Source organism: Urocitellus parryii, chromosome 3, assembly GCF_045843805.1.
Source record: "Urocitellus parryii isolate mUroPar1 chromosome 3, mUroPar1.hap1, whole genome shotgun sequence".
Taxonomy (NCBI): domain Eukaryota; kingdom Metazoa; phylum Chordata; class Mammalia; order Rodentia; family Sciuridae; genus Urocitellus; species Urocitellus parryii.
In genome coordinates this window covers 70,806,403-70,819,962 of record NC_135533.1, presented here as the reverse complement: position 1 = coordinate 70,819,962, position 13,560 = coordinate 70,806,403, and the positions used below count along the sequence as shown (strand labels likewise).

General features: G+C 31.7%; 2 protein-coding genes across 3 annotated transcripts in view; one reads left to right on the top strand and one right to left on the bottom strand.

The window, feature by feature from the left end:
* Positions 1 to 13,560, top strand: part of Immp2l (inner mitochondrial membrane peptidase subunit 2) — an 893,720-nt gene that overhangs the window by 437,522 nt on the left and 442,638 nt on the right. The gene's annotated exons all lie outside the window — the stretch shown is intronic.
* On the bottom strand, positions 4,115 to 6,406 carry Lrrn3 (leucine rich repeat neuronal 3). The gene has a single exon (XM_026408273.2). The coding sequence runs from the start codon at positions 6,404 to 6,406 to the stop codon at positions 4,280 to 4,282; it is 2,127 nt and encodes a 708-aa protein (XP_026264058.1). The 3' UTR covers positions 4,115 to 4,279.

Genomic DNA, 13,560 nt, shown 5'->3' with positions numbered 1-13,560 from the left:
TTGGAAAATTAAAAAAAGATATTGGATCAAGGAATTGTGTCTCAGAATTTAATTTCTATACTTTATTCAGTGACCTCCTGAAAGTCAACATTGGGATGAAGACCAAGTTTCTGTAATTATGACATATACAGTTAGATTTTTTCCTGATATTTATGATAGCTTTTAGAGACATTTTATCAAAATTGTTCCATTCTTTGGCAAACACCTATTTTTCAACTTTATTGTTTTAATTGTTTGCATTGTAAGGGTCTGACATATTAATTCTAAATGGCTTTATCTAACAGGCTACTGTATGAAACTTGAAGGTTTTCCTTTACAGTTATTGGAAGATTTTTTAACCATTAATATTGATAGTGTAAGATGATTCTCCTTGTAAAATAGTAAAATATATAAATGCTTTGTCATTGCTAGATTAACTTCTTGAATATAACTTTCATTTTCTTGGTTCACCAAACTCTATGAGTTTAAAATAGGGAAAATATAACATTATCCATGCTTATGTGCCTAGAAATAATTTATGAGATGTAGATAGGCTTCTTGATTTAATCAGTCTAAGGACAGTATTAGCCTAGTTTTAATAGATATAGTGAATAAAATCAATACTAAATTTAAACCATGTTCCTATATCAACATATTACATTTTTGACCAAGGAAAATATCCTAAATTTTTGAGTATTTTCATCTCATTAAATTTTGAGTTGAATTTTCCTCCATATGATTTTAACTGATTATTAGAGTCAATACATATTTTTGAAAACATTGAGAAAATAAATGAGAATATAAGTCTATAGAATATTAATCCCTAGACAACAAGGAATTTGTGTTGTTTGTGGCTTTTTCCCCCAGTAATTCATAGTCATATAATAAATACTTTCTGAAAATAAACAAAAGATAAATGAATAAGCTAAGTAGTTATCAGTTTCAGCTTATGCTTATCTATAGATATTTGTGACTAAAAACTTTTTGTTTAAATAGAATAAAAATTTAAGAACTGAAATAGGTATCAAAAGACTGATACACGTTACCAAAAATCTATTTCATTTCTTCCTTTGAAAAATAATGTCATGCTACTGGTTGACTTTGCTGACAGTTTCATATTTTTTTCACAGTTTTTATATACAATGGCACACTGCTTAATGATGAGTTACATTCTGATAAATGTATGGTCAGTTTATTTTGTCACTGTGTGAACATAATAAAGTGTACTTATTCAAACCTAGATGGTATAGTGAATCAGTCAAGTGGCTTCTTGATGTAATCAAGAGGCATAATCAACATGAGACATATGAGGGTACTGCCAGCATAACATGGCATAGTGTTTTATAGTGCACTTTTAAAAAAATAAGCTGAAGGAGCACACTCTACAATAATGATGAAAGTATAGTATAATATGTAAACCAGCAACTTAGTCACTAATTATCAAGTATTATATACTATACATAATTGTATATGCTTTACTTTAATACACCTGAAAGTGTATTAGATTTGTTTATATCACCATTATCAAATAAATGATGCTTTGTGATATTGATGTTAAGAGAGCCAAGAGATCAGTAGGCAGGCAATAGGAAATTTTCAGCTTCTTTACAATCTTTTGAGGCCACTTTCATATAAACCTACTATTGATGATTAGAACTTTGTTATGCAGCACATGACTATGTTTGCATTGAACTGGGCATGCTTATTTCAGAAAATTTTGATTTTTGTAGTATGAATTAGAAAATATGTAATTCTTTTAAAATCATTTTTTGCTTTCCTCCATTCAAGGTAAACCAATGGATTGGCATTCATAGGGTATAAACTTTAGAGTGTAGATTGTAATAGGTAAACTTCTCTGTTGCAACAGGTTCATTTGCCTGGTGAAACACAACTATAAGTTATATGCTTTGAAAAATTTGACAAGTGCTAGTTAATTTTATGTGAAGTTGAAGGACATAACTTTGGGAGTATGAAATATTATTGTCAACATTGAAGCAAATACCTTTTTTCTTACTGTATTTTAGATTAAAATTAAGTCAATAAATAGGATCATGATTTGCTTTGAGCATCTGTATTTATTTGGTTGTAACAAAAATACTTAATTTCAGTACTCACTACTAGATGTCTCTTCTTAAGGCTTTTCATAAGTTTCAAAGGAAATATGTAACTCAAAATGCATTCTCAGTTCTATGATATATTTGTGATGGATCTTCATGCAGATAGACTTAAAAGTATTATACAAGTTACCAGGTCAGATTCTTGCTGACCTATACAATACCTGCATCCTAATAGGTCCTATTTCAGCTTCTATATCTTTGACAAATAGCTGAGCTCCAAAAAGCTCTGTCCACAGTATTGAAACCTCTCGTGATGTATGAGCATGTCTTGCTGATAAATTCTAATGTCAGCCTCTGTGTGATAGTGATTCATCAGATTGTAAAATTTGTGTTTGGGGAACACATTGAATTAGTAAGTTCCATATTTTAGTTGTGTTAAAATTAACACAGTTTGTTCTTTTGTTTTAAAGAGTTTATAACAATTACCTTTCACGCTGTCAAAAGTAGTTTAGAATTTAATTTGAAATTATCAATGCTATCACAAAAGAAATGTCTAATATTAATAAATAAATTGATATTATTGCAGTGCTGAAAATGTTTACATAGCAATGACATGTTGATAATAAGCATCAAGCTACTGTGAGAAGTTAGACACTTGATTATGAACAAACACAACAGCAATAGACATGGAAGCTATGTGGCTTTGTTAGGATAAGCAATTTGCCTATAAAAACTATGGCTTATTATTTTAAATTTTGAAACAATATTTTAGGCTGTTTTCTTTGTACAAAAATACGTTTAATTTGCAAGACTCTGAGTTTTTGTTTGTAAAAATGACTAAAAATCTCAATGATCTTAGTTGGGTTTTTTTTTTAAGTAAAATTCTTACATTACTTATAAAAGATATTTAAATAACTAGCAATGTTCATGACACGTCTTTTCACTGATTTTCAATTTTGTAAGCTGGTTTTTAGTACTTTAAATATAAACTTAGAGGACTACATTGTAGTTTTATTTTTACTCTAAATAATTTCACAATTTTTTTCTTACTGAAAGTTTTCTTAAATTTTTAATAAACTGCAGCTATCTGACTTATGCTATTTTTGTTAAGGTGAAATTGATAAAAGGTAGAATTTTATGAATTTGAACCTGTCAAACTTTTACTACTAATCTATTATATTTCATAGTGAAATTCTAAAATCATACTCTTAAAATTGGATATATTGTTTTCTTGCTATGTGTACAACATAATGAATTATTTGGATTTCAGTGAAGCTTTTTAAGTGTTTAAAATCACAGAGAGATCTGAAAATTACATTTATATCATAAGCCCTCCTGAAATTTGGCAATATTTTCTGCAAAGCAAGCAGCCTAAAGCTGAGCTACTATCAATAAAATTGAAATAACTCTTTCAGCCACTGAGGTATTAGATTTACATTATCCAAATCTAATAATTAAATCCCCTCCAAGTGCTACTTGTTAAGAAAAATCTTTAAGTGAATATATAATTTCCTGGAGGATTTGTTCCAGTCAATAATTAAAGTATTAAATACAATATTATCATGGCCTTTTAATATTGATAAAATGCTTTCTAAAATCCATTTTTGTGCACTATATAAATGTAGTTACATAACTCAATAAAGTGTCTTATACTTAACATTCAAAATTTCATTATAAAAAACACTTTTGAAAAAGTGGTCATTTAAATGATATCTGATCAGCTGATATTTTCCAGAAATTATTCTTTATTTAGAAACAAAAACAAGACAAAAGCAATTGATTTTAATCCAAAATGTATTTTTCCTTATAAAAGAGGTCCACATACTCACTGTGTCTACTCTACATAATTTGTCCTTTTTTATTACACCACGTGTCAATTCAAGTTTATCTGGTCACTGCAAAAACTCGTGGCTAATATGTGTAATACAACACAGGAGGAGGTATTGCTCAGTTCAACTACTCTTATATACTTAAAAAAAAATACAGAAATGTTTTTGTCCACTTTAATTGTCGTCCAGACATAAAAGTTACATGAAAGTTCTAGAAAATGGAATTATTTATTTGGTTGCCACAGTACCCTTGAAGCCAGTTAATTAAAATGCTGAACTTGTACATGTTTCCATTGGTCATGAGCAGCATTGGTGAAGCTTAACCTTCTTTGTAGAAAGTTAGGTTTCTCTGCCTGTTTTTTAATTCAACTGGAGTTTTGAGCTTTTCTTTGAAGTTAGTTGAGTTGGTTGTTTTTATGACATATTTGTTGGCACACCTATGACTGTTGCTTTCACTTCTAAGTTTGTACTTTTCTCTTTACCTGCTTCCCAGAGGTTTATCAGAGGAGGATAAAGCTCACTGAATGCAAAGGTTGGTTTGTGTAAGTAATTCCTTACATGGCTATGTTTATCATCACAGTTTATTTCTTGAGAGAGGCAGCTGAAAAGACATATTACACCAATAATCCCTAGAAGGCCCCCAAGACAGGCCATAAACATTGTGGTGTTACTCTTTTCATACTCTTTTCGACCTTGGTCCACACCTTTTGTGGTGACATTTATACATTGTTTTCTGTTTTTCTGATATATTGTGGGGATATCAATACAAATTTTGTACTCAGTGGATGGGTTCAGATGCGTAAGATTATATACCTTGACATCAGATGGTATTCGAGCACTTTGGGCAGCATGAGAATTTTCAGTCTTGACAAAGGCAGTCCACTTAACACTGGATTTGAGAATTTTTGAACTTGCTTTCCAAGATACCAGAACTGAATTGGCCTGAATATCTCTTATTTTGATATTCAAAGATCCATTGTTATCTTGAGGAAAAGAACCATCCACTTTGATCATAATAGACTTTAAGTCAGCACCAACTAGGTTAGTTGCTATACAAGTATATAAACCCCCTTCTTTGGGGGTTATGCCACTTATATCTAGTGTGCCTTCAGAATGAACATAGAACTTATCTGTCAGAGTATTAGGTAATAGTTTTTGACCAGAAGGTGTTATCCAGTAGATTTCAGGCTGTGGCTCTGCCGTTGCTCTACAGTGAAGGGAGACATAGCTATTAGCTTCTACATCCAAATTAGAAGGAAAGCTCTCAGGAGCTATAAGAGGGAGGCAAATTTCCATCATATCCCTGAAATGCACTTGTCGAACATTCTGGCCTTGGAATTCAGGTGGGTCCACACAAAACAGTGCATCTGGCTCCATAAATCGAATGTTGGTTTTGTTCATATTAATCCAACGGATGACACAGTCACACCTGATTGGATTGCTGTGTATGCTGATTTCTTTGAGGTTTGGCAGAGACTCAATGGTACCATGGTATAGGGCACTGAGGGCATTGCTGTTCAACATGAGTGATTCCAGCTTGGGGAGTCTGAAAAATGCATTAGGGTGAATGTAAGACAATCTGGGGTTGTTAGTAGCTTCTATTTTTCTTAAATCCGGCAAGTTATCCACAGCAAGACTGTCGATGGAAATCAGCTCAGGCATATTATTTATTCCCAACTCTTTTAAGTGTAGCATATTGCTAAAATCACCTCTTCGTATTCTATTAATAGGATTTTTGTTTAAATCCAAAAATTTGAGGTTTACAACTTTTTGAAGAGCAACATGGGGCACTTTGATAAGCCTGTTGTCATAAAAAGAGATGCTTTCTAAGTTTTCAAGTCCAACCAAGGCATTATCTGGTATTTCCGTGAGGTTTATACCAGCTATAACCAGACTGCGAAGATTAATAAGAGGCTTAAAGTTCATGTCTTTGATTCTGATGATTGGATTTTCTCCAATCATCAGAATCTCTAGATTTGGAAGAGCATCGAACCACTTACTGTTGATCATCTGCAGTCTATTTGAATTGAGATGAAGTCGAAGAAGATTATGTAGGCCAATAAAAGCTCCAGGTGAAATTGTAGAAAGCAAGTTGTGATTAATATAGAGTTCTTGTAAGTTACTCAGTCCAGACAGACATTTTTCAGGCAGCTCAGTAAGTTTGTTTTCTTCTAGGTACACAGAAAGGAGCTGATGCATCTTCTTTACATTAATATTGGTGACTGAAGATAAATTGTTTTGAGATAAATCCAGGCCAGTAAGGTTTACTGGAAAGTCTATGGAATATTCAATTTTTGCAATATTGTTAGTCTGTAGGAGCAGAATCTGTGTGTCAGCAGGCAATCTGGCTGGGAAACTTAAAAGACCTAAATCATTACAATCCACTGTAGATGCCTCCATATAAATGGATCTGGGTGTAAACCAAGGCCTGATTTCACATGTACATAACTGTGGGCAATCCAATTTTTTATCTACAGCTTGTACTAGTATAGTAATAGCTAGGCCAAGTAGCACATGAATTTGGAGTGGCATGTCCTTCATCTTAACTTTCTTCTTCAGAAATTTAATGGGCCCTTAAGGATTCCACAGTCACTACTTGTACGTTTAATAATAGCTGATTGATAAGGGGAATACTTGCATTTGTCAAATGATGAATTCCATAGAACTGTAGAGTTTTTCTTCATGGAAAGAAGTGTGAGTACCACAATTGCTTTGTCCAAAAACGTCATACATATTGGAGAATAGAAGGTCACTATTTCCTTAATGATATAATATTGATGAACTTTTTGAAGATGGAGTATGTATAGATGGTCACAAGAAATTGAGCAATTCATTTATTTAAGAGTATACTATTCAAATCCCATGCTTGGTCAGTACTTGCAGGAATAGCAGCATTATGCTAAATACAATAAAGTAAAGAATAAAAGAAAAAAAAAGAAAAATAATTAGTACAAAGAAAAAACATAATATCCATTAACTAATTATTTCGTGTATAAATAGTTCCTTCAGTAAGTTTTGACTGGATTGTTGTTATAACTAACCCTCAGGTTTGGCCTAGACATCGGATAGGCTCAGAGATTTAATCTTTAGAAGGCTGAAGCATCATTAAATTTAATAAATGTTCTTCCAGGATTTTCCTGTTACATCAAGTCTTGTTTATACCCTAAGTTTTATTTATTATATTTTTTATTTCCTCTACCATTTAATAATGGGGGAAGGATGATCTTTCAATTATGTTGTCTCTTTTGTCCTTCTTAGGAAATAATATTGTTCTATTACAATCAAATGAGTTAGACTGTGGTTTCTTAGGCCCATAGGAGATAGTATTTGGAGACATAATTATAAAATGATTGTTAAATGAAACAGAAGAAGTGGTATTGAGGTGGAATTCTCATTTTCATTCATGCCCCTCTCTGTAGTTTCCTTTGCATAAAGAGACAGGATGTAGGAAAAAGCATACACTCATACATTGTTGGTGGGACTGCAAATTAGTACAACCACTCTGGAAAGCAGTATGGAAATTCCTAAAAAAATAATAGGAATAGAAATACCATATGACCGAAGTATCCTACTCTTTGATATAAGATCTAAAATCAGCATACTATAAGGATGCAGGCACATCAATGTTAATAGCTAAACATTCACAATAGCTAAGATGTAGAACCAATCTAGGTGCCCATCAAGAAATGAATGGATAAAAAAATGTGCTATTTGTACAAATGGAGTTTTTCTCAGTCATAAAGAAGAATGAAATAATGGCATTTTCAGGTAAATTGATGGAACTGAAAAATATCATGCTAAGTGAATTAAGCCAGACACAGAAAGTCAAGGGTCAAATGTTTTCTCTCATATGTAGGTATACCAAAATTAGGAGGGGAAATAATAGAAGAGGACTCTCATGAAAATAGAAGAGAGATCAGTGGAGTTGAGGAAGGATATAAGAGGGAGGAGGAATAGGTTGGGAGAAAGGAAGAACAGTGGAATAAAGCTAACCAAACTTTCTTATGTACACATCTTAATAAACCACAGTGAATTTCACTAATTGAAAAAATATATAAACAAATAGAAGAAAGATCAGTAGACCAGATGAAAGGAAACAGAGGGAGGGAAGAAGATGGGGAAAGGGGAAGTACTGGGTACTGAATTTAAGCAAATAGTATTCTATGATTGTGTACTTGTACATAATATCATGGTTAATTTTGACATATCTCTAATAAACTAATAAAAAGTTATTCGAACTTGGCAATATTTGGATGATATTAATCATGACTTATTATGGGTAGGCCTGTATATAATTATTCACAACTGGAGTTCATGTTAATGTTTGGTTGCTTTATTTATCCCTGGAAATAATTTACATTCCATTAATCACAAACAATAAACCTTATTACTTTAGCATGACACACTTACTTTTTTTAAATAAACAATTCCAGAACCACATTGCAGACTGATACAAGGGATGTTTTAAAATACCATGCTACTTTTTGGTGTACACTCAATTCCGTTGAACTGCTGCTGAGCTCACCTGTCAAGTATGCAGAAGAGCATTGATGTGACTAGTTTCTTCCTTCTGGGGCTTGTTGCCTTTTAGCAATAATAGCCATAGCCCTCTACTACTGTTCCTTTTTCAAGCTCTCCCCAATAATGATAGTTTTGACAGCATTGTTGCCTAAGTTTATGATAAGGTGGGTGCTTCAGTGACAGACTTAAATATACTTGGAGATGTGGTCATTATGGAGAGAGAAAATCTCTCTCTCTCTCTCTCTCTCTCTCTCTCTCTCTCTCTCTCTCTCTCTTTAGTTAAAAGAAAAAGACATTGTTCCTCAAAATCATGAATCATTTATAGCTCAAAGTCACACCTAATTTGCTTCTTGCTCTTTATTTTCAGAAATGTGATATTTTATCTAAAAACTGAGTCAGAAGATTTAGATAACTACTACAATACCTTTGCTATTTTCTTTATTACTTCATCTGATTACTGACCTAAAATTCCTTTTTTTTTAAAACTGAATGTTCATTCTAGCTATTACTTCTGTCTTAACTAGGTTCTAAGCCCAATGAGGGTAGAATGTAACACTGTGCATTTTTTACTGAAGATTCCTGATAATCTTGTTTAGCGTATGGGTCTTCTCCATACGTATCCTCATCTTCTGCCATTTTCCTACCTTCAGCCTCCTTTTTATTGGTAGAGCAATTGATGCTTCTCCATATTCTGGCTACCTGCTATGCCTCTTCCTTTAAATTAATTGCTACTGTTTTTTCCAACCTCATTTCAATAATCTCTATCTCTAAGACTATCTTCCACATAACCTCTACTTGTCTAGTTGTACTTAGCTACCCACTCTCCACTCTGCAGTGGTCCCATGGGCCTAGTACACCTAGTATACCAATTAATTGGTTTTATTGTCTCCAGTAATGAGGAACTTATATTCTCCTTTAAATTAACCAGAAGATTGGAAATATTAAACATGAAGCATTCTTTTGGAGGCAATGTTAACCTAAAAATGCTACCTTTTATTTAGAAATTATTCTGGTGGGCGAAAATTGAAAATATATCTATACACACACACATATATATACATACACATATGTATATTATACACATATTTCTAATTATATATATATATATATATATATATATTTAATTAGAAAAACTTTCCTGACTCCATTTCATTATTTATGAAGCCCTATACTACAAATAACTATGATTTGAACTAGATTAATCCTGGCAATGTAGAAAACAAGGTTTATTATGATGGTGAACAAACTCAAATTGTATTTATCTCTGTCTATAGGAAGAAATTGTCAACATGGGAAACAGAGTATAGAATATAGAAGTTTAACCTGTCTTCATTGTAGTATTTACTTTTCCTTATGACTATGGAAATTATCATGATGCTTTCACTAATAGACTATTTGATATGGATTATTTGCAGGACACTAAAGCAATAATAATAATAATAATAATAATCACTTAATGCTTCATAGTTTTCAAAGCCCATTTGCTATTTTTATATTAACAATGGCCTTGTGAAATAGGTTAGTTAGATACTTTAATACTCATTTTTTTTTAATGTGAAGGTATTGATTTTTTTGTGGCAGAGCAGGGGATTACAACCATGGCTTTGCATATGCAAGTCCAGCATTCTACCACTGAGCTACACTCCCAGCCTTAATGTAAGGATATTGAGATCTTACATTATTGTGATCTCATATACCTGAAATCACACAGCTGATAAAAGATAGAACCTAGGATTTCTTCTTAGGCCCTCACCATTTTCTAGACAGCTACATTGCATAAATATATAGAAATGAGATCATTTTGACTGATAGGGTTATTATTTTACCTCTTAAGAAGAGTTGGCATTACCTTGGTCTTCAGATTTTTGAATTGAGAAACTTAATTTTATCAATCCACTAGTAATGACTAGGGTATGCACATGAGTCAAAATCACAAGGGACCAGTTTACAAAACCAAAGTGCCCATTCATTACAATGAGAATATGACTTAGAAAACACACATTTCTGAATCTACTTGTCCAATGCTTTTGCTCCATTTTGAAAAATATACTTGGAAACATAAATTATGAATCTTCAGTTTACTTGAGGATTCAGTTTACTTTAATAATACACAATCAGAGACAGAGATGCCAGGTTAGAATTCTTAATTATCACAGTCATTAAAAATGACAGCTAGGCTGGGGTTGTGGCTCAGTGGTAGAGCGCTCGCCTAGCACATGTGAGGCATGGGGTTCCATCTTCAGCACTGCATGTAAGTAAATAAAATAAAGGTATCCACCTACAACTAAAAAAGATTAATAAGAAAATTACAGCCTGCATATCTGTTTTTCTAAGCCAAATATCTATAGGAACTAGACCTCTTGAGTTTTTTCGTCATTGGTATAATCTAAATCACAGAAACCTTTTGTTGGAAAGCTTTTCAAGAGTATCTTCTTGTTCACCACACACTTGTTGCTTAATCATTTGTGTTATATTTCTCTATTCCCTTACTAACCATGAGTTTAGTAGTCCTGATTGGGTTAATAATGTACATTAGATAATTAAATTATTATTATAAATTGCTAGTTTATTCCTTTACTAAACATTTGATTATTAGATTATTATTCTTGCTAGATCATAAGGTTATTATTATTATTTGGGTGGTGTTCAACACACAATTGATTTGATAATATCAATAAAGTTAGTTGGTTGATAAGCACTTAGTTCCATATCTCCAGAGTACAAGTCATTAGACAAAGGTTTACCAATTGATAACTTAAAAATGTCTTTATATCATTTGTATTGAATGATAACATATGAAATAGTGATTAAAATAGGTTTAAAATATTTTTAAGAATCTGAAAATGAACACAGTCAATACAAATGAGGATAAAAAAGATACACCCTCAGATTTTTTTAGAAAAGTATAAAAGTCATAATTATACTGCAAAGTGTCCATTGGCAAAACAGAAAATGATTCACTTTACAGACACCAGTTTAAAAGCAAAGCTGTTCCTTAGAGTCATGTTGTACTACTGAGAAAATGGTTTCAGCTGTTGGCCTTTTGGGGATTCTGGCTAGATAACAATCATAATAATGGTATTAATTTTAAAAGAGATTTTCGTTTCTTTTTTATACACATCTGTATAAAAATTTTAAAAATTACAAACTAATTATGTCTTAAAATAAATTGGCCATTTTAATCATTTTTCATAATTTAAATTCCCTGATTCTTTCTATTTTTCTCTTCCCTTTCTCTCATCTTCCTTCTCTTCCTTGTAATGTTTTTCCTTTTTTTGAACACATTGAATCTAAGGTGGAAAATGCTTTCAAGCTCAAAAAAGTTGTATTAGAGAATTATTTGATATACTTACATAATTACCCTACTCCTATCAATTATCAAGGAAATTTTTCTATTGAAGTAAGAGTGAAGAAATTACACTTTAAAATAAAATAATGTTTCAATTTGAGTTTTAAAAGTTTTAGGACTCTTGCTAAGGAAGATGCTAAGGCACCTAGCACAGGGACTAGATATTATATTATTGTGGATGGATGTGTAAATGAATAAAAAGTGTATAATATATAGTTGAAATAGTTTGGGGATTTCCTCCCTTAAATATGGTAATTATCAATATGCAAATAAGTGTTGCCAAAAGTAGATGCATTGTTATTAAATGACTTTATTTTGTAAGAATGAATTCATATGGTCCTACTTTTAGGTGTTATGACTCAGAACTAACTAAAAATTAACTACTATTCTTTTCACTTGTTTTTTTCACATAAAGCTATATTAGAAGGTCATTTCTGTATCTTTTAAAGATAACAGCATCTTTCATATATTAAAGTAAAATGTATTATAGTCAAATATTTTAAAAGTTTGAAAGACATTGTTATTGAAATGTTACCAGGAAGGGAAACTCACATCTTGATAAATTTTATTATATAAATTTGCCTTCAAGTACTAAATCAAATAATTTCAAAGTTCATTTTTATTAGAGCATATCATCTATCCCCCCTTTCATTTATTCATCCATTCAATTGTTCAATAAATGTTTGTGGAAGACCTGCAACCTTAGTCACTGTGTTTTCATTTCTGATTTTTCCACTTTGTAAGATTTTTAAGAAAAATTTTAAATTTTTTATTGATAGAACATAGTTTTGCAGTTCAATTAAGCATTTTTTGTTGATTATGACCATATATATTTTAATTTTAACATTAAAGCACTTTAAACTGTAATTTTCCTAATATCTTTGTCATTTTGTCCTTTTGCCGTTTTTCTCACAGTACATTTAATATCTCATATTGGTTCCCCTGCATAGAATTTGCCTGAAGAATAGCCACAGGCCTAAAACATTTAATATGGGACACTGACAGCATGTAGCCTCCCAATTTAGTCCATTAAAAGAAAGCAGTTTTAAGAATTTTTATATCTTTTATTTTTAATATCTGCAGACACTCATCATAACTTAAGATTTCTTTTTAAAGTAATTTTTATATTTGAGAATCTAAAAATACAAATTGTTTCTTGAGCTAATTATATAGGTAGCCTTTTATGGAAAAAGCTACCTTTCCCATAGAAATGAGATCTTCGTTCTTTAAGCTTTTTTCATCTGTGTTTTATCCTTCATGAAATAGTGATTGAATACCTACCTTTTGGCAGCTGCTCTTGTAGCCATAAATAGGGTGAAATAACTGCTCATCAAGCTCTCAGGTGTCTAAAAAGTAAATAGAAAAGAAGAATACTGCACAATAGATTTGATTTACATTAAAGGTATATGTGGTGTTCTGTGGATACACAAGAAAGGTAATGCTTTGATCTGTGTGTCCAACAGGAGCAGCCTGAATATTTAATGGTCTTTTGTGATGCTTTTAAAAATTCAGCTGGAGTATAGTGGGGAAACATGTGAGTAAGAACGTTCAAAATCCACCATCATTCAGAGGAATTTTTACAATGGTAAGGATTAAGAACAAAATGTGCCTTCTTCCTTGTACCTCATTATTATAATATAAAGAATCCTGAGAAAGAGCAACATTTTGATACTTGACTCGTGTTTAAAAAAATTGGTGAAGGTTGAAAGTTGCCATGGCTACATAAAAACTCAGTTTTTCCTTTTCTTCTATAGTGAACTGCTAGCTAAGTTCGTTTGTATAAAAAACTTAAATTCTGTTCTCCCATTATCTGGTTTTATATTCC

What these genes read in the sequence shown, in the direction of transcription:
- Lrrn3 (XM_026408273.2), bottom strand. Translation starts at nt 6,406, where the DNA reads ATGAAGGACATGCCACTCCAAATTCATGTGCTACTTGGCCTAGCTATT.